Below are 25,327 nucleotides of genomic sequence, written 5' to 3'. Positions count from 1 at the left end.
GAAAGGGATGACAATGACTTCAAAAATGGGAAGTGACGATGACAGCAGTTGACAGTAGTAGCAGTGGGAAGTGTTGTGACCACACTGGATCACAAGCAGCAGAGTAGTGAACTTGAAATTAGAGAAGAAGTCTGGAATTGAGTTCTTGTTCTTTACAAGGTAAAATACAGGGGTTTATATAGTAAAACAAAAGTAGGCTATGCACAGTATAGCTGTGCAAAAAGAATGAGAAAGAACATGAAGGAAAGAATGTACGCTGACAAATCCTGCATAGGTAGTACAGGATAAGATTGTCAAAAAAAGGAAAAGAAAGGGATAGAACAATGAATGCTGTGAGTAATGTCACAGGTTTGTACAGCCATAAAGTAAAGTCCAATAGCAAAAAGAGAGCAGGAAAATCAAGATGTCATGGGAAGATACAGGTATGAAAAGGGCAAGGCAAAAAACTATCAGTATTAACACAGTTCCTTTATTGTCAGTTAGGCATTCTAAAAAATATGTGTCCATAAAAATGATTCAAAAATCAAAAATAATCGCACTGTAAATGAATGTTCTGCTGAAAAAAAAGAAACTGGAGCCACCGGTCCACCACCTAGTCCAAATCCGACAGTTCCATGGCCTCACCAATGGACTTGTTGTGTTGGACCACCTGGTCAAACGAGGGAGGGAGAGGAGTAGTCCCAATTTGGAACAAGTGAGTCCCAGGCAGCGTGTGGTAGGTGTAGCTGTAGCGAAGACGATGGACAAAAGATAAGTGTACCCAAGTGAATGGGACAGCGATGAAAATAGGAAATGCAAGGGGATGAACCTTCTCCAGCTCAAAAACTACCCACCCACTCTCCAACCAGGCAAGATGAGCGACCAATGTTTTGATAGTATATGATGGTAGATCAATGGACCTGTTGCCCTATTTGAACTGGCCGCCGGGGCTTTGCTGATATCAGCAGTGGCACGTGGTAGTCAACGGATTGGCGATAGAAGCGGATAGGAAGTGGTGACATCAGAAATGGTGGGGATGCAAATAAGATGAGGAGGAGGAGGGTGGAGGTGACAAAAAGGTGGATTAGAATGGGGATCCAGAAACAACCGTCAGGTGAGAATAAAAAGGAGAGGAAGGGGCCCATGGTGGGGCTAGGCAAAGGAAGGGAAGTGAAGGAAACAACTAAAACGAGGGCGCAATGCAATGTGTAGCCAGTGGCGATGCAAAAATTTGCCAAAATGCCAAAATGCGGAAAGTACCGAATGGAAAAGCAAAGGTGAGCGTGACTGGATTGCTATTTCACGTGGCACTGTGCCTGTGTGGCGCAAAGGCGAGTCTTCTTGAATATTTGCTTCGTTATTGACACCTGTCCATGCTACCAATCAACTTTGGTGCATGACAACGGGTGCCCAAAGGTCGTCGTGCTGCGGTTCAGGCTAATTTTGTTTGGTGAGAACACTACAGCTTAGTAGCAGCACTTACACTCAACAGATATCTGGCCATGAACGTAGTCCACGGTTCTGTCAATGGTAAGGATTTTTTTAATTTTATTGTAAATGATGTGGTACATTTTATTTGTTTATACTTATCCTCATCATTCTAACATGTTATAGCTGCCTGTGATGAACCCGTATCCTCAAGATAAAAGCATCATTATACTCAACAACTGTGCAATACACAAAATGAACGCTATCCATGAAGTTGTAGAAAGTGTAGGGTGTGTGTTGATCTTTTTGCTGCCATACTCCCCAAACTTGAATTCAATTGAAGAGAGCTTTAGTTGTGGTACAATTTTCTCTTTTTAGCTTGCATTTTAGGCTAACACTTGGTTTTTTTAGTCAAAAGCTGGATCCGCTATAACTATGTTCGTATTCAAGAACACGAGTATCCCAAAGTCGCTTTGCTTGAGGCTGCACATACTGTGACAGCTGACAAGGCTCAAGAGTGGTTTACGCACTCCGGATATAATGTAGAAACTGTATTTTAGTGTATGTTGGCCATTTTCTGTGTAAAAATGCACAAAACAATGTTGTATTGTCCAATTATGAGTGTAAATGAGTGTATGTAAGAATAAATATGGTGATTTTTCTTATATCTACGGTAGGCCTTCAAAACACGAGCCCATGCGAGAGGCTTGAATCCTGCTTCCCTATGCTGTTGTTCTGTCACAGCCTCCAGATTGTCTCCCACCATGAAACCCAACCAATCCAAGCTGATTTTGACATCTTCACCAAGCTTATACAGCTCACAAAACAACGAGAGGCTGCAAGATTCGATTAGCGGGGATGACAAATGGTTTGTTTCTTCAATTTCTTCTTTTTGTGGGCTGGATCTGACAAAATGCGACTCTACACCATGGATACCCATGCCCATATACTCATTCCTGGACTAATACGCATTCCTGCACCCATTTCCACACTCATTCCCACACACATTCCACCCATTGGCATACCAAATCCCATTGGAAAAGCGGTTAGAGGGTTGTAACCAACAAATGGAGAGAATGCAAGAGGATTAGCAGATGGATTGAAGTAGGGAAATTGTATTGAGGATGGGAGTGGTGCGATGGTAGTTTTTGCAGCAGGAGATGGGGGGGGCCTCTTTTCTGTCAAGGTAGGTACCTTCAACGCTTGTTTTGCTTTGAACGACAGTGATCCAGTAGGGACTTTTTCAAGTGTAGCATCACCTTTCAATATAGCAGCGGCCCAAACCATACAGTGGGGGTGTGTCAGTCCCAAATGTAGGTCACTAGCCTGGTGGTGGAAACATGCGATGCTCTTATGCATAACGCACAAGCCAGGCTTTTATTTGTTCAGTATTTTACTAGCTAAATCTTCTAGTTCGTCGTCTAGCTTCCGCTGAAACATTGTGATGAGTATGCTAAACTAGTACACCAGACTATAATCACCTTTTCCGTAGTCAGTCCACCCTCAACTTCCCAACCATGCTCGTCTTTGCCTTCAATCTGAGTGGCCTGTGCAACAGACAGGGGCTGGAGCAGGAGCAGGGGGTAGAGGGATGAGAATGGCCAGTTCAATTGGCAGAACAGCGGGTTTGATTGGTGGCCAATGCACCAGTGGATATGGTGGGTAGATGGCTTGAATATTGGCCTCATCCAGGCTATCCTCACTGTTGGGCATATCTTGGAGGATCGAGATGGGAGGGATGGTGTTAGGATCACTATTACTAGCTTGTAAGTCAATGATTCACAAAATGAGAAGGGTAAAATGGCACTTACAACCTTGGAGCAAGATCATGACATGGCGGCAGCAGGGAGCTTTATTTTTGAGTGTAAGGAATCATTTCTAAAGAGTGGCAGTGGCAGCACCTAACAATGTGATGAGATTCTCATTAGCAAAGAGTAGGGACTTTATACTACAAAGAACATGCTAGACTGCAGGCTGCAGCACGCTATAGTACATACTAGAGATTCCACCTTAATTTTTTTTTTGAAATTCAGATCATATTACTAAGCTAGAACGGATGCAAGAGACAAAGTTGGCACAGCTAACATTTTCCAAATCAGCTGTAACTTATCACTGATTTCAAACTAGGACAGCACTTTTTTTGCTTATGCTACTTCTCTTGCCAGTCAGGTTGATGAAACTATTAGTCATCTGCAAAATGTTCTCACTCAGATAAGTTCTTTCTATTTGTTCTCCACCAGTGTCTTTGTCATTGCTAAAATCCTCATTCTTCACTTACTATTAGTGCCTGTTAGCTCCCAAGTGCTAAGTCATTAGACTTTACAAGATGATCAAAGCTGACAAGTAAAGGTTGGGATATTAGAATAGTCAAGGTCAAATCCTATTAGCCTTGTTAGACAACATACATCCTGAGTTGGTATTGGACAAAGGCTGGCAGCTCAGTTGGTAGAGCACCACTATATATAGGTAGAGGTCCTGGGCTCAATCCCCAGCTGGTCCACTTTGCTTTTATGCACTCCCTGTGGTCAGGTGACACTTAGAGGTCACATGTTAAAATCTAATATGGGACAGGCCATTTCAAGTTAGGCTTATTGAAGTTATCCCAAGTGGATTTAGCTGTGTATATGGGGTAGTTATGTAGGTCACATCCCAGATATCAGTATATATTAGACTAGTTTGATACTAAGACACTAATATATGCAATAAGTAACTCTCTTATTTGTCACTGCATTTTGATTGGCTGAAAAAAGCTAAAATTGAATATTTTCAGCATATAAGCTGGGCTTATATAAGTCGATCCCCACAGTGATATGGGATAAGACATTACTCTATACATGTGGGACAATGTTCAAGTGCAAATAGAATGAGACCTTTATACATGTGGGAGAATATATAATTTAATACATGGTGTGGCATAGGCTCTTTCTTCACTTGGGATAAAATTTAAAATAGTGTTGGATTTTAACTGATGAGTTAACAAGTAGAGAGAAACAAACAAGACAATATAGGTGAACTATATTTATGTATTCACCAAGTAACAAGACTAAATGTCAAAAACTTGTTGAAAAGTTATTTGGGTAGTTTACCATATTCTGCCTTTAGATAAGAGATAGTTATATAGCCTAATTTCTTATTGTCAATGAAATTCAAGTTATTCAAGATCTACTAGAAACCAGATATAAGTATATTTATTCATGTTGCATTTTTCCAGTTTGTTAAGGCAGTATCACCTGCTGGACTAATCTTGCTCTCATCAACTATTTCCCACAGTTTTCACAGAAAGATGGTGGGACAAAATATTATTAAATTATGTGTGCTAATGAGAATTACAAAATGTAAAGATAATAGAGTAGGTGTGTTTTTGGGATATGATTATGAGAAAATAAAATAAGTGATTACAAATAACACACCATATAAAGGGATATTCCTATGTATAGGGACAGGACCTATGTAAATAGATGGGACTGTCCCATGTCAAATAGGTCTGGTCCCTAATGGCTATAGGTAGACCATGAAAAGGGGGATCTTAGCCCCAACCTTTTGGTGAGGATGATCAAGCTAAAAGCCCCAATTTTTTGGCTGCCTGAAGTGTTAAAATAATTGAAGTGAAATTAGACTTATTATTTTGTCAGCATCTAGTGTCTTGCAAAATATTAAATGAACACTATATTATATTTTAGAGCCAATTTAAAATAATATTAACATTTCACCAATCTGCAAATATAAATAAGAAGAAAAATCCATTTCTGTGTCAGTCAGTAGTGGCCCAGTTTAGAGCATGGAATACTCACACAAATTCTGTAGAAGGAAAGAAATCAGTGATAAAGTGGAAGGAGTGAAAGATTCTGGTATAATTCAAACTGCAAGAATATAGTCTGTTTTTCATCCTCACCCCCTGTTAGAGCATCTCAAGCAAATACTGTCTCTTGTGATGAGTTTCCTTTTTCTGCTGTCCTGAAAAACATCACCAACTTGGTGTAAAAACAAATACAGTGTCCACTGGATTCAAAAATTAAGAGTGTGGATCCAAAGATGCTGATTGTGGATTTCAATCATGTGGGTGTGAAAGGAAATAAGCAAAAATGCAGAAGCAGATAAAGGGTCCTTTTAGTCTAAAGGTTGTATATCTGCATTATCATCCCATGGTACAGTCTGGACAAATCCCAGTGGGGGGCAGAATCACCCACTATTCATGGGATCATTTTGGTACAGTCCAGGATCATTCCAGTTAAATCTGGATATACTATGGGATTATCTTAGTACACTTGATAATCCAAATTCTCCTGCAGCTTTAGGTTTTTGTTGATGTCTTAATATCATAACTTGTGCAATAGTTGAATCAGTAATTCCCCACTGTGCCATGAGATCATCCATGTATGGTGATGAAATGTCTGGATACAACTGGAATGATCCTATGGCATAGGGGGGATATGTCCAGATCCAACTAGAATAATCATGGTATCATCCCAGTCCAGTCCAAGATCATTCCATTTGAATCTGGATATTTCCCCCCACCATCCTGTGGTATAATGAGGATATGTCCAGATTTAATGAGAATGATCCTGTCCCTTGCTGTGACTTATGCAGATTGTACTGGAATGATGTACATTTGGGAAATTTCCAGATTTAATAGGAATGATCCTGTCCCTTGCTGTGATTTGGTATGGTGAGAATGTGTCCAGATTTAACTGGAATAATTTCATCCACATCAGGAAAAATGGGGGTAGCTATATAGAGCTCTATAGCACTATAAGTACTTATAAAGCTATTATAGTGGTCAAACTTGCTATAGAACCTCTGCCATCTATAGAGCCTCATTTAGCTCTATAAATGCTCTTATAGATGTTGATGTTGGAAATTATTGTGTGGCTGATAAAAAAAATTAACACAAACAGGATTTGAACTTTCAACCTGTAACTCAGCTTTTGGGTGATTAAGCAACCTATAGTCACACATCACATTTATCCACTACACCATGAGAGCTTATAAAATGTATCATACAGGTGTTATATATTGACCTTTTATGGACTTAGATTATTTTTTACTCATTCTCACTACTTATATTTGGATAAATCATTATTCTTATTTTGTGAGTATCAGGGATACAAACTACTATTTCACTAATACAGGCTGCATAATTAATTAATACTGTATGATTTATTAGTCCTTTTAAGCACCTTGAACTATATTAACTATGACCTTTACAGCTATAGGAGCTATGTAGGCTGCTATAGGCTATAAGAGCACTTATAGTGCCTTGCCTATAATAATATACTTAACTCCAAACACTTCTGGTCTCTTTCTATTATTGAACAAGTTTATTAGATTAATCCAGAGTTTGAGGGAATTATAGATACTTCTCCCCTTGGTTAAAATTGCCTGATACTGTGCTATAAAAGCTATAAGAGCTATGATTGCACTGATAGTACTATAGTTTCTATGAATGTGTTTATATATATAGGTGGTGGCTATATAGCGCGCAAAAGGGTTTTTCCTGATGCCTTGCTGAGACTGTCCAGGATTATTCTAGTTGGATCTGGACATATCCCCTCTATGCCATAGGATCATTCCAGTTGTATCGAGACATTTCCCCACCATACCATAGCATCATTCATGTACAGTCCAAGATTATTCCAGTTAAATTTAAACATTTCCACACCATACCATGGAATTATCTCTATGCAGTCTGGGATCAATCCCATCGAATCTGGACATTTCCCCATCATATCCTAGGATCATCCTAATGCCACATTACCACAGTAAAGTCACTGAGGTGGTAAAGATGGAGCACCACGTCCACCTCCTGGTAAAGGTGGTGACAAATCCAAAGTTGAAATGAATGCTGATAGTCATCATGACAGTCAAAAAATAACTTAGATTTCAATGGCCAATCAGATTAGGGATGAATGGTATAATAAACTTAAGTCAAACTCAGCTGCCGCCTAAGAGGCTATAGAAACGACCTTATTATTTACCTAAGTGAAACTACATTAGATGTTAGTTTAGGTGATCTCTAATAAGTGTAATGTAACATACCTCAGCCACTGCCTAAGAGGCTATAGGAACCACTGAGATATTCCTACACTAAACCCCCTACTACTTATAGTCAGAGGTGCTACTCGCTACAGTATAATGACTCCATGAAGAACAATGGCTGCTTTAGCAGAGACCACATTTATCCGGTTTTGTCATGGTATGGTTATCATCTCTTCCAAAAAGGTCTTACACTGTATGACAGAAAATCTAGTAACTTTGGGTCTCAACCAAGGACTTAGAGCCCTCATGTATGTTATCTACAGTACCAAGTCAGCACAGTGTTGGATATCATACTTCCATACTGTCATTTTTTGGTGGCCCCCTATGTGAAATATAAATAATCGACCAGCATAAGAGCTTTAGAGAACATCCAAGCATCATTGCACCAAGATCTATCTTCAAGTAGGCAGGAGATGAATTATACCACAAAACCTCCCACATAGCAGTATCTGTTAAGTCCTTTGAAAAAGCACATGTTCTCAAGACAGCCATTTATCATTGAAGCATCACAGTGAAGATAGCCAGATAAATTTATTCTTTATTATGAAGTAATTGATCAGTATGTAATATATGTCACATTGTTTTTGGGCTTGACAGTGGATTAGGGTGAGTGAGGTTTAACGCACTTTTTGTGGCATTGAGGATAACCAAGTTTTTACATGTGTAAATGTTAATACATATAATACAAGCAAGTTCTGGTCATTTTCTTCATTTACCAAAACATTTAACATGCCGAACAAGGGTACATAAAAACTCCAGACTGCACAAGGAAATCTCCTCTCCTTGTTTCTCTAGTAGTTCAAGGTGAGCTCCACTCACCGAACAACGTGTAAGACACCATTGAAGCCCTTCAAGATGCAGGTCAGAGATGCATATTTTTTGTAATGCTGGTAGCAAAACTGGACCATGTTTGTGACTTTGTACGCTGTCCGTTAAATTATGATGGGTCTGACTAACTATTATACAAACATTACTGCTTATTACCATCCCTAGACTCTCACATTTCTCGTTACCCTGTCCAGATAATTCTCCCATGGCCTACTATTTGATCCCAGGACACAAGAACCCTCTTTTACAAAGCCAATGGTCCATGCTTGCACCATGCAGTAAAGTCACAGCATTGTTCGAAAGTGAGTAGTTGTAACTGATACAACTGAAGGTCATATGAACTGCAAAGTCTGTGTTGACGCACACAAGGGTCCTTTCAACTGTTTGCAGTGTCAGAAAACGGTTAACCCGCAGAAATTGCGCAGAATTTTTCTGCCAGGTGGTAAATCCAACACTGGGTAAGTTCCTTTTTTAACACAACCCTTGTTTGCTCATGATTCACAACTGCATGTCAATAGAGATCTTACCCCTCTCTCAGGCACTGGTCCTCAACCTACAGTATGTATTTGTGAAATATTCATCACTGAGGCATCTCCTCACCTTTTCATAACAAAACATAACCGAGAAGTTGAATGCTATACTGGCTTCCTCCACCCAACGACATATGGCTGTGAGATGCGCACTTTGCTTGAGAATCTATCTTGTGGATGTACACTCTCTAGATGTTCAAACAACCAATAAGTATGTATGGCAAAAGCAAATGCTATTGGAGGCACACAGGCAAACCTTCTCTATCAAGCGGGTTTACAAACAGTGGAAGAGATCTTTTCTAAAAGTTCACCAAAAGCTGATTGCTAACAAAGCCACCGTAAAACTATGTCAACAGGAAGTTGCAGTGGCTAGAAAAGCACGCATGAAAAGTCTCGAGGGACATGACCTTGACACTATAACACCCTCTGGGAGTCTAAGCAACTATTCAAAATTCCTACATAGAACTGATCGTTACAAAGAAACGGCGCCTAAAATTGCTCAGACTACACAAAAATGTAGTCAACTCCTCACATCATAATACAACTTTTGTGACTCCGGATCTAGGATGATCCCCAGTAGCTGCTAAAAAGAGGTTTATTTCCCAGCTATAATAGACAATAGATATATATGCTGACTGGCTTACACAGACGCTTATGGTAATCATGTTCATGGCAACATTTTCCTACAACAACATATCATATTCATTTTCTTAATGCTACCTGTGCTCATCACTTTGCTATTGTTCCAAATCACGTTGTTGTACTGCTCCTTTATGTACATGTACTTACCGTCCCACTATACTTTGCATATTTTTCACTATGTCCAATAAGACCTCATTGTGGTTATACCTTACCCCTGCTTTTCACCATGGGATAGGTGATGCAAAGGCTGCGTTAGCGCCACTTCCTCCTATCCCACCCATGCCACTTTAGTAATAAACATCAATGACAAGTTGATTAATGTTACCACCAAGAGTTAGTTACTCTGGCGCATAACTAGAACCAACTATAAAGGTAGTGAGGGGAGTGGTTATCCTTAGGATAGGACCAAGTTAGTTGTGGGTAAACAACAGGAGGACTCGCTGAGGAGTCTCCTGGATCTATTGGGGTATATATACTACTACAGGTTATTTGTACATGTTGTACTATACAGTTGATAAAGCAGTGGCTGATGATGTCAGAGGGCGCAGCCCGCGTGACCAGCTCCACTGTGTGAGAGACTTGTAGCTAAAATAAGAATAAAGGCAGTGTAGCGCGAGAAGGTGGAGTTTGAACAAAATGGAAAGTGCCGCATGGCACAATGTGTGAAAACTATAGTATAAAGTTAAAGGGGAGAATGAAAATTAAAGGTCCGAAAATTGTGTATCGTAACAATTGATGCATTAAATGTTTTAAGAATGGGTAGAATTCACCTTGTCCGCCGGACAAAGAGATTGGTGGAGAGGGAAAAAGTGAGGCTAGCGCATGCTGACTTGTCGAGGGATTCATCAGTAGCACACCCAGGATAACTTGAATGTAATTCAATTATTAGGGAATAGTTTAAGACTTGTAGAATCAAAGTGACACACCAGGGAATACCGTCCCTCAATTCCATGCACAATGTTGTCAGGGAAAGGATTTTATCTCCTTTGTGCATTTGAGGCCATGCACGACAGTATTTCATACCAGGCACAGCTGCAGTTGAATACGTTCGGCAAGTATGCGAGGCCAACAACGGTGAAGAATAGGTGTGTGGAGAGTGGGAGGAGGGGGGTGACGAGTTAGTATGCACTTTGTAGAGTGAGTCATGGGCTCAGCAATATTGCTAACAGGGGCCATAAATCTAGTCCCTTCAAGACAACTTCGGTAGCGTAAAAGGGTTTGTGTTGAATAATGGTCAATTCTAGCTTTGACTGCGACAAAAGGTGTGATGCCATCCACCCAAGACTCCCTAGCCTTGCTGATGTAGGCATGAGATATGAAAAGCTGAGTGACTGATATCCTGTACTTCATAGTGGCTAAATGTCGGTCAAATTTTGGCGAAATGGCCCTTGGAGGATAGTCTTAGTGCATGTCTTCAAGCAGGAGTGTTTGTGACCATTGTATCACTCACAAAATGGACAACTTCTTGATCTTCATTTTTGAACCCAATCAGTATTTTTAGTAATTCCTGCCAACAAAGGGCAAATCCTGCTCCCTCATCTCTCAAAGTGTAGGTATTGCAATTTCCCGTGAAATAGCTATAAGAACTTGAAATTATATGCAAGCCCACAAGACATAAGTCTCACCTTTTATGTACAAGCGAGCTTCATTCTGGAATAAGATTTTGATTTTCCAATGGAAGATCAATCTTAGCTGAATCATCTAAAATATAGTCAGTCCTGTGTCTTAGATATGACTGATGAAGTTTTGAATATTGCTCATGAATCAACAAACCAGAGACAAGGATAAGAATTACCACAATATAGGACAGCTAGCCAACAAAAACAGATAAGATCAGCCAGAAAGTGGACAGATTCAGGCTGAGAATCCATAGTATTATCAAATAATCAGAATGAGCATTCAACTTTTAATTGTACAAGCCACAATATAGACGCCATAGATCATTGCCCCTGCCATGACTGGGGCTGGTATCAGCGAGGGGAATACAATTATGCGCTACTTTGGCATTGACTGCCCACCACATCCAATTACGACTTAGCTTCCTCAGCAGGTAAGAGAATATCACGGTAACAAGAGTCAGAATCAGTAAAGTTATGAATAACATATGGCAGTGTTCAATCACCGGAGGAAGTACCGTAAATAATGACACCCTAAACCTGCATGCCTGAAAGCTTAAGTCATTGACAAAAGCAAGAGTGGTTCCCACCAGTGTGCATATCACACCAGAGATACTATACTTTGTATCACCTAAGGATCGAGTATTCCAACTATTTTTCTCAACAACCAAGAAAGCTCAGTGATGGGCAGTTATAGGCAAACAATACTGACCACCATAAAGGAGCCTCACTGGTATTTGTGCTCATAATGACATCTTCCTCTAAACTCAGGCTTCAAAGGAGCAGATTTGACGCAGTAACTAAAGGCTGTTGCGTCAAACTCTGAAGCTCAGCCAATAGGGTGTAATCTCCTGGCGGTTGTTCTAAGCCATCACAATTGTCGGCAGGGTCTGTCTGTATCAGGTCCCCAAATTGCGTCAAATTGTTTGTCTGTTACAATTGACATACCAGTACCTACTTACACTTCACCTTTTTCGTACTTTTACTTTTATTTTTCCAAGTCACATGACCAGTCAAGTGATCATTTACTTTACTTTACATTTTCGACTTTTCACAGCACATGACCAAGTCATGTGACTGGTCATGTGATCATTTACTTTACTTTACATTTTCGACTTTTCATAGTCACATGACCAAGTCATGTGACACAACACCTGACCAATGTCTAGACTCATCGTGTGACCAGTCACATGCTAAACATCGGACTTTAAACTTTATTTACAACTGTACAGTACCTCATGTATTTTAGTATATATACAGGAGCAATACATGGGGAAGGACTCAGTGAGTCCTCCTGTTGTCTACCAACAACTAACTTGTTCCTACCAAATGGGAAACCACTCCCACCTCTTCCTCTTCTTTTGAGTGTTGTTTTCATTGTGCTCCAGTGCCCCAAGACTGTGTCTTGTTGGTGTTGTCACATTGTCATGGAGGCTTGAAAGACAGAAAGCTGAGCCATAAGGTTGTTGATAGCGTCAAAAATACCAACATAATGTGGTGTCTGAGAAGTAAGAAGCTCAATGATAGCCGCACTGTTTTCTAGAAGAGTCTTCTGCTGCCTCTGCATTTCAGTCATTGACAATGACAAAGTCAAAACTGCATTATGGATTCCCTCTAGTCGGTCAAGTTGATTTAATTTTCCAAATTGCCTGGTCAAAAAGGACATTAGAAAGACACAAGTGGCTTAGCAGCACATGCTTCGAGATATATACCTAATGTGCCTCTGATAAGCTTCAACTGATAGTGCACATTCTTGATGGCTTGTTTAATCTTGTTGTTGTCTGATGCAACAAATTCCTCGAGTGCAACTAATCATTGAGAAGCGCTGATCTACATATTGTTCAGAGTCAACGTTAATTGAGACAAAGAATAACTAACAGTGGATTTTTTGGTGTCCTGTAGCGAACGCTGAAGACCCAAAACAGTGGCATCAATACCCTTGATTGAGCTTCGCGCATCCGCCTCCACATGTTCCAGTGCAGTATGCATGTCAACAATCTGAGAATTGTTATACCTTGTAGATTGGCCATCTTGATTCCAGTGATCAGAGAGCAGTTCATCTTCTATAACATTTTACAGCCCACCTTCAGCCATGACAATGATGAGGGAAAAGCTGGTGTACGTGATCATAATCAGTGGCGCAACTGGCCAAACTCGAAATAGTATGCAAGACAAATGTGATGTTCATGCCATGGAAGTCAAAGGCAACAATGGTTGGCACCCTGATGGAGACAGAGGAGAGAAAGAGGGGGGAATAAAGATAGATAGAGATATTCTGTAGGTCGCAAGCAGAGACATACATGGTTCCTGCGAGTCCACATCAAGGAGTATAGAGAGATCGGTTGTATGAGGGAAGGGCTTGCTGTGACAACACCAACAAGACACAGTCTTGGGGCACTAGAACACAATGAAAACAACACTCAAAAGAAGAGGAAGAGGTGGGAGTGGTTACCCATTAGGATTCACCAAGTTAGTTGTTGGTAGACAACAGGAGAACTCGCTGAGTTCTTCCCCATGTATTGCTTCTGTAACAACCAAGAGTTATTTACTCTGGCGCACACGGGAACACACTATAAAGAAGATGATGGGGAGTGGTTACCCCTTAGGCTGCAGTGAGTTAGTTGTGCTAGACAACAGGAGGACTCGCTGCAGTCCTTCCCCATGTATTACTCTTGTATATATACTAAAATACGTGAGGTACTGTACAGTTGTAAATAAAATTCAAAGTCCGATGTTTAGCATGTGACCAGTCACATAATGAGTCTAGACACTGGTCATGTGACTTGGAAAAAGTAAAAGTAAAAATACAAAAAGTGAAGTGTAAGTAGGTACTGGTACATCAATTGTAACACTTGCCGTCAACAACGATTTCAACACAACATCACCGACAGGGTTACACAGCATTGCTCAATGAATAAGACAATGACAACGGCAAATGGGTTAGAGTATTGACCTAACTTCCCATTCTGGACCTTCACTTTACTACCACCCTCACCCCTTGCTCTAGACCACCATTGCTAGCCTGAATATGTTGCAGTCTTACCACCCTGCCTGTAAGGGGATTGTGAGCATGCCCAAGACGAGACAACGTCAATAATCGTCCGGAATGAGGGACACCTGTTTGGTCATCTTTCCGGTCGCCACTCTCCACATCTTTGGACCAGTTTTATTTCCAGGCAACAAATATATGTCCCCATATCTTTTGACCCCAAAATGCAAGGCTTCCCGTTTTTGTCCTCTCCTAATTACTAGCTTGTGGCTCTGGTTTGGACTCACTAAAACGTGTACAATATACAAATTGAGCCAGTTCTTGATTTCAAAATGTTAATGCTGATTTGTAAAGAAACAATATTGATTGTGTACAGGAAGCTACTAAAAAATACATCATTTCATTCGGGTTCCACTCTACATCATCATCCTCTTGCACCATTTGTTGATGCGGCAACTTCCTCCAACCACTTATGAATAAGATAAAATGCCTGGTTTCAAGCAGTCCCATCTATGCATAGAAAACCAGACCAATGACCTTCCTGAAGCTGAAGTTGATCAGGAGGGAGAACCTTCTCCAGTGCAGGTCCCTTGACGTGGATTTCTTTTCCATCCGATTTATTGGTGTCGTCAAGTGAATGATAGTCGAGAGGAACATCAGTGTCAAAGTTAGTGCCTGATTCCATCACTGCAGGGATGTTGCCGTGAACATTGTTGTCCTCTGGGATATCTTCTAGATCGGGTTTGTTGTCCCCCCCTACTTCACCCACTTGCGCCAACGAGCCTGAATCCTCCTCCTTTAACAATATATCTTGCCTGTTCACAATGCAGTAAGACCACCAGATTCCACTGGCAGCCACAAGTATCACTGATTGCTGGTGCAGGTACATCAAAAACAAGTGAGCGGCTTGCCTCTCAACATCCTTGTGAGTGGCTGTCATGAGGGGCCCAGAGGAACTCAGCCACTTGTCAACATCAAAGAACCGCTTTGCTCCGCGTTTGATTTTACAGATGAGTGGAATCCCTGCGTAGAAAATCTTGATTGCCCGCCATCCCACTAGCTCGTCATTGATCACCAAATCATCCCTCATACAATAGACAATGCGGGTGATCACAAAATCCGGGATGACAGAAGAGTCAGGTGAGATGTGCGTGGAGGTGATTGAATCCAAAGTCGTGTTGCCTTGGTCTACAGCCTCACCAGGCTGACGAGCGGCAGGATCATTGTAACTGGAGATGAAGTACAGGGGGTATTGGGGAATGGGAAGAAGACAGAGTATGTCTTGGGTGAGGTCGTGGAATATGCAAGACCATGGCCCATACCAGTGGTATTTGAGGTTTTGTGGGTTCCAGTGACGTGAATATAAAAAAGCACAAGCCAGCATAGACTTTGCATGAGTATTGGGGTCAATCAAACGACCTGGGAGAACAAAGTTGATATGGTCATCCTTTGGTTCGATTGTAGTGCTGATTTGACTCATGATAAATGGCGTGGTTAGGGATATAAGCATCGTGGTGTGCTCACTACTCTACAACCAGATGAAAGCTGGGTCTTTTATCAGGTTGTTCCTTTGTCCAGCGCTATTTTCCAGAATGCAAAAAGATGACATGTCCAGAAAACCAAGTAGATCAGATTGATCAGATTACAGCCCGCTAAAACAAAATGCCTGGCCTGCAACAGTGACACAAAGCGATGAATGAGTTTGGACGATCCGAAAGTGGTCAAAGTTATACCACAATTGGCAAATATATCCGTCAGGAGCAGAAAGAGAGCCACCTGTGAGTTTTGTTACTCCAAAGGTTCTCTTTTGTCCAAGCATGATGTTCTGCTTTGTCTCTGCTAAATAGATATTATATGTCCAGCGTGTTGTGCGGAGTTAGATTCTGGGCTTTTTTGCACCCATCCTTTTTCCTGTTCCAGACTCCTACCGATTATTCTTCCGCTCTGCTGCCTTGTGATTGCCATATCAAGCTGATTAGCTTGACCAAGGCTGAAAACTTTCTACTCAAGGTAGCAAACAAAGGCTCTGCCGAGACCCGCTTGAATCTATACTCATCCTCTCAACACTTATCAGTATCTTCCTCATTCAGGTTCCTAAATTTTTGCCACAATAGCCAACTCTTGGATGGACAGTTCTACAACTTTTACCATAATTGAATATCGGAACAGATATTTCAGCCAATTGTAGAACCTAACGCACACCAGAGTGGTCAAAGAGTCTTATGTGGAGATATTTCTTGAGCACATTATGAGATTTGTTGCAGCATTGTTGTGTCCACAAGTAAGTACACTTTTCCAAGGATATGAATATTAAGAACAAAGCTTGAAGGAAGTGTCTAGCCACTTGCTGAGAGCAATCAGGGACTGGAACTAGAGTCCAATGTGAGTAACTATATTATTAGAGAGTATGACAGGTATACAGTACCTAGAGTCCAATGTGAGTAACTAGAGAATAGGAAGCATTGGACTCTGCAGTACTTTCCGAAGTTTTGTAAACAAAGGTAAACAAAGCAGCCACAAAGGCAAAATAATAGAGAATACAATCAATAGTGAATGATAGAAGAATAGATAGAGAAAGGAATGAAAATATATAGGTAGCACAAAGGTGCAGAATCACCAAAACTAACACTCCCCCTGATGCTGCACCTCCCAAGCATCAGCTCCCCCCTGATCTAATAAGTCCCATCATCTTCCTGAACACTTCCACTTTAGGCTTGACAAGAGCCTTGGTCAACAAGTCTGCAGGCATCTCAGCAGTGGGAACAAAGGTAGGAGCAATCTGCCCAGAGTCAACAACATCTCTCAACCAATGCCATTGCAGATCAAGGTGTTTCATCCGACCATGGTGCTCAGGGTTCTTGGATACAGAGATGGCAGATTGGTTGTCAATATGAAGGGTGGAAGGAGAGGTGATAGGATAGCCCATTTCCTTCAACAAATTTCGCATCCAGCAAATCTCTTTGCCAGCCTCAACAGCAGCAATGTATTCTGCTTCAGTGGTGGACAGAGCAACAATGTTCTGAAGCTTGGAGCTCCAGGAGACAGCACCAGATCCCATCTTGACAATATAGGCACCAGTAGAACAACCAGAGTCCTTGTCACCACCATGATCAGCATCAGAGAAAGTGGTGAGGAGTTCAGTGGAATTGGGATCAGGACCAAGGACAAGGGAATGATCAAGGGTGCCTTGCAAGTAGCGGAACAAGTGCTTGACAGCGCTCCAGTGAGTAAGACCAGGATTAGAGTTATATCTGGCAAGGACTTCAACAGTGAAGGCAATGTCAGGACGAGTGGTAGTGGCCAGATACATCAGAGCACCAACAGCAGCAAGGTAGGGAATGTCCTTCATCAAAGCAGCATCACTGGATGTTTTGGGAGACATGTCCTTGGTGAGGCGCAAACCAGGATCCATGGGAGTGGACACAGGCTTGCAGTCCTTCATGCCAAAGCACTCCAAAATGTCCAGAGTGTACTGATGTTGGGAGAGGGAGATGGTGCAATTACTTAAATCTCTAGTGATGGAAATGCCAAGTAGGTAAGAAGTAGGGCCAAGATCACGAAGCTTAAAGTGCAGGGAGAGGTCCTTGACAGCTTGGTCAAGTGCAGAAGTAGAAGTGGATGCCAGTGTCATGTCATCAACAAAGACAGGCAGGATAATGCGCACATCAGCTCTGTTAAAGACATAGATGGCAGAGTCTGAATAAGTACGCTTGAATCCGAGTTTTTCAAGCACAGTGTGCATCTTCTGGTTCCACATTCTGCCTCCCTGCTTTGTCCCATAAATGGCCTTGTCCAACTGGCAAACAAGATTGCGAGGACCCTGATGGAATCCCTCTGGCTGATGCATGTAGACCTTGACATCCATGACTCCATTCAGGAATGCATGGGAAATGTCAATGGAGCGCAAATGGAGGTTGTGGATGGCTGCAATGGCAAGGACAACTCTGATGGACGATATGCGGACAGTAGGTGCAAATATTTCGAGGAAATCAAAGCCAGGGCGCTGGTTATAACCTTTGGCCACATATCTGGCCTTGTAGCGCTCAACAGTGCCATCTGAGTTGCGCTTGATCTTGAAGACCCACTTGCCACCAATAGCCTTGACTCCAGGAGGTAGTTCCACTAGTGACCAAGTACCATTGCGCTCATGAGCTTGAAGCTCTTCCATGGCTGCCTCTCTCCATTTATCTGAATCAGGACGCTTCATTGCATCTGCAAACGACCTAGGCTCAGCAGAGTCTCCAAAGTGTGCTACTTCATCATCAACTGCCTCAGAATCACTGTCATCACTCTCAATGGCAGGAGTAGGTTGTCTGTGTTGAAGCCACCATGGTCTAGGTGGTCTCCTAGCCCTTACAGGGCGTCTCAGTGCAATAGGCAAGTCAGGAGAAGGTGAGCAATGAGGAGGGTGATTTGGAAGCTCAGGAGGTTGATTCACAGGTGGTTTTGCATCAAGGTCCAAATGAGGCTCATTGTCAGGCAATGGCTGAGGCTGCTGAAGCGCAGCTGGTGGGCCCATATCTCCCCCTGGACCTGGTGCAGGGACATCCTCAATCAGGCCCAATGGCATGGATAGCGAAGGTGGAGTGGGAGGTGGAGGTGGGACATTGTCAGAAGACCTCTTCAAGCCAGGGAAGTAGCGCTCATCAAAATCAGCTCTCTCAGAGATAACAGTGCGCTTGGTGGTAGGATTGTAGAATTTCCATCCCTTGTACCCCTCATGGTAACCAATGAACACGCATTTCTCCATATGAGAGCCAAAGACGCCTCTTTTGTCCTTTTGCACATGCACATAGGCAGTGCAGCCCCAAACGCGAAGGTGAGACATGTCAGGCTTGCATCCATACCACAACTCAAATGGAGTGGCATGGGCCACTGCATCAGTGGGACACCTGTTCCAGACATGCACCAAAGCGGACAGACATTCACCCCAGAAGCTGTTAGGCAATGCAGACTCTGATAACATGGCAGTGATACGCTCAGTCAGAAGTCTGTTTGCTCGCTCTGCCACACCATTCTGCTGAGGACGATTCCTGGTGGTATGCTGTCTGACAATCCCATGGTCATCTGTGAATTGCTCAAATTCCTTGGACATGTACTCTCCCCCTTTGTCATCGTGCAGAGCCTTGATTTTACGCTCCAATTGAGTCTCAGCATAAGCCTTGAATCTCTTGAAAGCATCAAAGACATCTGACTTGGCCTTGAGAGGCACAACAACACGGAATCGACTGTGATCGTCAATGAAGGTGACCCAGTAGCAATAACCAGAGAATGTGGGGGAAGAGACTTGGTGTACATCAGAATGGATGAGGTCCAAAGGATGAGCAGAGCGAGTATCAGATGAGGGGAATGGATTGGCATGCATCTTGCCAGACAAGCACGGTTCACAGACAGGATCAGGAGCAGCCTTGGATTCCAGTGTAAGCCCAGTGACCAGATCTCTCTGTATCAGTCTCTTGACATCAGCATGATGGTGGTGAGCTAATCTGCGATGCCAGAGCATCAAATCAAGTGGTATAGTCGCAGTAAAATGTCCCACTTCAACACAAGCAGCAGTAGATCCATCAAGGAATGCTGCATTGTTGTCATTGATAGTTGCAGTGAACAAGAGAGTGTTGTCACGCATAAAGGACATGGAATGAGATGAAATAGTGACATTGAAACCACTTTGACGAGTTCAATACAAGACTGAGAGGAGATTATTTCAAAGATCTGGTACATGGAGCACTCTAGAGAATTCCACAGCCCTAGCCACTTTGCCATTCATCACAGGATTAAACACCACAGTACCAACACCAGCTGAATAGACAACAGTGTGATCAGCCAGCTTGATTGGCACACAATATGGGGTATAGTGGTGCACCCAATGACGATGAGGTGTCATATGAGAAGTGGCGCCTGTGTTTGCATTCCAATCAATGTCAGCATCAAGTTGGAGAGGGCAATGAGGATCAGAGGGATGAATGGAATGAAGACTTGCATTTCCAGCTGATTCAGTGATCACAGTAGATGAATTTACATTGTTGGGCGAAGATTTGGGCTATTAAAAGGTATTCTGAGAGTTGCTAGAGCCTGCCTGAGCCTTATTGCCATGCTTGTAGCAATTTTTAGCACCCTCCACTGCCTGTTGGCGACTAGCAATGTATCTGTGGCATTTGTCTTGAGTATGACCAAGTAAACCACAGAAATCACACTGAACGCGAGTAGAGGTGGTGGATTGGTTGCAATGATGGCAGTTAGGATGGGTGCAGGTGCTATTGGCAGTGGTAGACGAAGAATGCAAGGCAGAATCGACTTCAGCACGACGACGGTGATTGACCTCTTCAGCAAGGAAAGCATCCCTGAGCTGGGTCTTGTCCAAGGTGCCCAGAAGTAGTAGAGATGAAGTGAAGTGGGCATATTGATCAGGAAGCGCCCTAATCATGGCCATGCATGTCAATTCATCGTCCAATTCAGACAATGAGAAGCCAGTAGGACGAAGATTTTGAATCTGATGCATGCCTTCGTCAATTCTGGTCATGAGAGACTGCAGGGACTCGTCCTCCTTCTTTCTGATAGAGAAGAAGTCGTCATAGGCATTAAATCTCGTCCCAGGCTTCTTGGAGACGTGCACAATTGCCAGTTTCTCCCAGATCTTGACAGGATCATCAATGACGCCATCAAGATGGATGTGCTGCTCTTTGGTGACATTGAGGTATAATGCACCAGCAGCCTTTTCAGCTCTCAACTCCCATTTCTCTATTGCTTCAGCGTCAGTCCCAGGACACTTTTTAGCGCCAGAGACGAGCCTCCACAGTCCCTTGGTCATCAACCAAGCTTGCATTTCACCACTCCACTGGGGGTAGTTAGTGCCAGACAAGGGATGGAACTTGGGATCAGAGTCAGACATGACGGGTGTTGTATAAGACAATAGAGCAATGATAAATAATGTAGGAGACGGCTATAGGCGATGGAATAGTGGCAAAGACAATGGGCAACAGTAGGAGGCGAGCAGATAAGATGGTGAGGCGGTAGAGAGAGGATATGGAGAGGGTCAGAAAGCGCAAGGATAGGTCCAAATAGGGTCCAAAAAGCGTCCAAAAGCGATCCAGGAGGGTGCTAAGGCTTCCTAGTGCTGCTACAGGGTTACACCTGTGTTCCCCTTTCAATTCCACACTGATATTAACAGAGAAATTGCCTCGAGACAGTGTTGGTTAATAGGACTTGTATATGAGTCAACAAAGTGACTTAAGCTCCCCAAACACCGCAGACTGAGAGAGGCTCTAGGCAACAGCAAACTGAGGCAATGCAGGCGAGCTTCACAGTCTATAGGCTTGTTCTATCTGATAATGGACAGAGTAGAGAAGATTGGAGCTTTATGCACACACCAGATATGCCAAAAAGCGACAAATAGGGCAAAAAGTCGAAATTGATGCAGAGACAGATAAGATGGATGGATTGCCACCAAATCAGAGGTATAGGGAACATTTTTATAGAGTAATAGATGGCCCAAATATCACAAGAAGTGAAGCGCAGGATGTGGAGATATGCAATAGGGGTCCAATAGGGGTGAAAGTGCCAAAAATGCGAACTTCACAGAGGAGGATGGAGTGGATGGATTGCCCCCAAATTGAGGGTGTAAAGTGCAATAGTATAGGGTAGTAGATGGCTCAAATAGGGCCAAGATCCGAGCACAGGATGTGGAGATATGGAATAGAGGGCCAAAAGGTGATCAAACGATGATGAAGGCTCACAGAAAGATCCAGCTCAAATCCAACCGCTCTGACAGGTCTCCTAGGGTTATTTAGGCCGTAGAAGACGATGGTAGAAGTTACAGGATGATCAGATAAGGATTGGGCGAGATATGGTGCAGATAAGACCAAAAAAGCGTCCGAAATGGGGGTAACTTGCAACAAGGAGTTGTTGTTGGAGATCAAGATGAGATCAGAGCAACCTGAGGTGATGGATGAGATAATAAGAGTCCCAGAAGACGATGGTTACGATGGATAAGCAGTAGGACGCTTGGATGGTGAGATATGAGGTCAGGAAGATGGCTAGAGCACAGGGCTCATAACCTATTAAGAACAAAGCTTGAAGGAAGTGTCTAGCCACTTGCTGAGAGCAATCAGGGACTGGAACTAGAGTCCAATGTGAGTAACTTTATTATTAGAGAGTATGACAGGTATACAGTACCTAGAGTCCAATGTGAGTAACTAGAGAATAGGAAGCATTGGACTCTGCAGTACTGTCCGAAGTTTTGTAAACAAAGGTAAACAAAGCAGCCACAAAGGCGAAATAATAGAGAACACAATCAATAGTGAATGATAGAAGAACAGATAGAGAAAGGAATGAAAATATATAGGTAGCACAAAGGTGCAGAATCACCAAAACTAACAATGAATGCCGAGAGTTCACGCTCACATTCTATTTTTCTCATCACCATTCAGTCAAGGAACACTAGATCCGGCGCACTGAAAAGCGAATCCTTTGGAACCTTGGACAATAGTTGGATAAGGAGCTTCCTTGGAACATAAATTGGAAGGTTCGTGACATGCGTATTTGAACATGTATGAAAGGATATACCACCCTGGATGGGTTGGAGGGCCGCCTCTGAGCCTTGGAAACAGAATACAAATAGCTTCCGGGCAAGTCATTGCTTTTGCATTAAAACTGGATATATTACTGAACAGAACCGTTTCTTTTTTATAAATAAAGTAAACCATTGATCTTGCAGAGCTGAAGGTTTGTTCTAAATCATTAATATGATTTTATTTATCTATTGCCATCCCATGCAGAACAGAACCGAGGCATACTATGCAGCCAAACAGGATGATCATGTCAGTGAAGCTGTAGACTTCAACCAAACAAAAATCAAGACATTAAATTCATCTATCAATGGCCTAAAGGGCGTGAATGAGGAACTCAAGGATCTTTACTAGAATCAAGTTCCTTCATGACTGACTTTACTCATGTAATGATTGGTGTGTTTTTGCTGTCACCTCCGCTGGTATTGTGCACAACATGCAAAACCATCGTAAGAAGGCATGTCATCCGTTCTGATTTCTACATTATTGCTGATATATTGTCATGGCAGGTTGTGTCTTGAATGACTGTCTAACATTACCCCACAACCAAGCCACCATCATAAATATCTCTAGCACGACTACCCACATAATAGTGTCTGCCCATGGCCTCTTGCCAGCGACCCTATCACCATCCCAAACTTCCTCTCTAGCGCCACCATTGCGCACCCTTTTGTCACCCAACTCTCCTTCATACCGTGTGATCACTCTTTCACCCACTGAACCCACCACTACCCTCCCACTGACCGCTACTATTCTTCAATCACCTGGCCACCCTTTATCTGGCCCTCTGATCACGCACAATTTGCGGACAACATTAGTTTGAGGTATATTGCTACCAACAATCAGTATTGCTTTTTACTGATATGGAGAACATAGATGAACAACAGAACACACCTCTGTTTCGCCAAGGGCATCAACTTGAATGTTCAATTCAAGCGGAATGTTACCGACTGTAGGATGATTATGGTGAGTGGAAATGCCACTACTCAATACTCAATGTCACTTACCATTAACATTGAGCACAGGACATTCTTAAACTTTGAATAGATGTATGTAACAATGGTAGCTGGATTCGATTTACCGAAGACCAGATAGGGAATGAGTATTACGTATTACACAAACCATTGCTGAGTCAGCCGGATTTCTTTGCGTGACTGCCAAATGTGGGAAAATATTCTAAGACATACTAAACTTGCTAATTTTATTCGTAGGTTCCTTTCACTTGATTTTTATTTTTTCTTTCAAACATCCACGGCCAAAGGTCGTCCTAACACCAGCGGGGACCCCCATCCAAAACATGACTTTAAGTGGTTCATTATGATCAATTCTTCAGTATAATTGTCTGATTTGCTTCTGGCACAGAATTACTAGTATCAGGTCAAAAATTCCACACTTTGCCGGATCATTCTAATGCAATACATGCAGTCAAAAGACAGCACATTAAACCTATACTTGCCCTATCTTGTTTGATACCTGACGCGTCTGAAGCTCTGCAGCCTGCCCTACAGTCAAGTTCTTAGCCACGCATTTGGCGTCCTCCTAATGCATTTATGCTCTATTGCTCAGATTTTCTCAAAAAAGGTATTATACCTTCCCATATTGAGCGGCAACAGCAGAATCTCAGCCGTGTAGTAGGTGAATGTTGGAACATGCTACCAGTTGAGGAGAAAGCAAGCTGGGATAAAAAAGCTACAGAAGCTCAAGCTGCCCATCTTGCTCAACATCCTAATTATAAATTTTGACGCAGTTCAATGGGATCCTATAGTACCGTCAAGAAAGTCAGGGTAAACAGGCACTTCACTAACAATGTCACAGAAAAGCATAGGATCAGATTGCTTAGGGAAACATATTCATCAATTATTGGTCCAGCCATCACTCCTAGACAACCAAAGACCCGCCAAATGCAGTCACAAATATCTTCTGGTGGTAATATAGAATACCCAGTTATGAAAGCCCTTCAGCTCCCCACATTTTTTACTTTTGCTCCACCTCAATCGCAACTGGGATCAGTTCCTTCACGTCCACAGAATTCCAGCATAGCTTTTGAACTTCATTCTCCTCAAGATTTTGAACCAAGCGCCACTTCACTCGAAGTATTATGTGGTTTCAGTTTAGTATGTTTTTACAAGCACTTTTCAATTCTAAACAACGTAATGCTAGACACTACTCAGACACTTGCATCCAGCACAAATTCTGCGGTCTCATACCCCAGCTCCATTGGCCCACAGTTTGCAGATCACGTCCAATCTATATTCAACTAGCAGAATACTCTCCTTAGTCACAAGAACGGCAAGTAAGTATCAACAGTGCAAGGTGATTGTGATTTCTGGTTTTCATCTGGTTCTCATAATCATTCTCATTTGGTGTTAGTTCCGAGAATCAGGGATCATTCACCAGCTTCCAATATGACGGTCTTGACAATGATTGGAATACCACTTTTAAAAACAGGATTGTCGAGGGAGGGTTGGTGTTCTGGTCTGTAACACTAGTCTTTCACTTGTTTTATTTTCTTATGTGCATAATTAAAACAAAACCGTCACTTGAGAACTGCTATACCACCGAGATAATTACTATAATCACCAACAAGATTGTCATCAAAAGTCACTAGGTTCGATTGATGCGCTGATTCATCTGCTTATATTTCTGTAAAGTTTCTGGCAGTAACCAGGAGGGCTTTCCATCAGCGTTAAGAACTAACACTTGTTCCGAACATCC

General features: G+C 42.4%; 5 protein-coding genes across 5 annotated transcripts; 2 read left to right on the top strand and 3 right to left on the bottom strand.

Moving 5' to 3' along the window:
* Window positions 1-2,784: 2,784 nt before the first annotated feature.
* Window positions 2,785-3,120, bottom strand: SERLADRAFT_434300 (uncharacterized protein; the record flags this gene model as incomplete). The annotated part of the gene is made up of 3 exons (XM_007314525.1): window positions 2,785-2,838; window positions 2,889-2,972; window positions 3,055-3,120. 3 exons carry the CDS (start codon window positions 3,118-3,120, stop codon window positions 2,785-2,787), a joined length of 204 nt encoding a protein of 67 aa, XP_007314587.1.
* A 7,280-nt stretch (window positions 3,121-10,400) lies between these two features.
* SERLADRAFT_346258 (uncharacterized protein) lies at window positions 10,401-10,565 on the top strand (the record flags this gene model as incomplete). The annotated part of the gene is made up of 1 exon (XM_007314524.1): window positions 10,401-10,565. The coding sequence occupies one exon, from the start codon at window positions 10,401-10,403 to the stop codon at window positions 10,563-10,565; it is 165 nt and encodes a 54-aa protein (XP_007314586.1).
* A 2,159-nt stretch (window positions 10,566-12,724) lies between these two features.
* Window positions 12,725-13,048, bottom strand: SERLADRAFT_434299 (uncharacterized protein; the record flags this gene model as incomplete). Its single annotated transcript, XM_007314523.1, has 2 exons — window positions 12,725-12,867; window positions 12,934-13,048. 2 exons carry the CDS (start codon window positions 13,046-13,048, stop codon window positions 12,725-12,727), a joined length of 258 nt encoding a protein of 85 aa, XP_007314585.1.
* A 1,496-nt stretch (window positions 13,049-14,544) lies between these two features.
* SERLADRAFT_405945 (uncharacterized protein) lies at window positions 14,545-15,558 on the bottom strand (the record flags this gene model as incomplete). Its single annotated transcript, XM_007314522.1, has 1 exon — window positions 14,545-15,558. One exon carries the CDS (start codon window positions 15,556-15,558, stop codon window positions 14,545-14,547), a length of 1,014 nt encoding a protein of 337 aa, XP_007314584.1.
* An 8,586-nt stretch (window positions 15,559-24,144) lies between these two features.
* Window positions 24,145-24,354, top strand: SERLADRAFT_346362 (uncharacterized protein; the record flags this gene model as incomplete). The annotated part of the gene is made up of 1 exon (XM_007314521.1): window positions 24,145-24,354. A coding segment is annotated over one exon (210 nt), but the record flags the coding sequence as incomplete, so codon positions are not given.
* Window positions 24,355-25,327: the final 973 nt, after the last annotated feature.

This window comes from Serpula lacrymans (genome assembly GCF_000218685.1).
Source record: "Serpula lacrymans var. lacrymans S7.9 unplaced genomic scaffold SERLAscaffold_3, whole genome shotgun sequence".
In the NCBI taxonomy this organism is placed as follows: domain Eukaryota; kingdom Fungi; phylum Basidiomycota; class Agaricomycetes; order Boletales; family Serpulaceae; genus Serpula; species Serpula lacrymans.
Note: the sequence above shows the minus strand (reverse complement) of the source record. Positions and strands in the feature narration are given on the sequence as shown.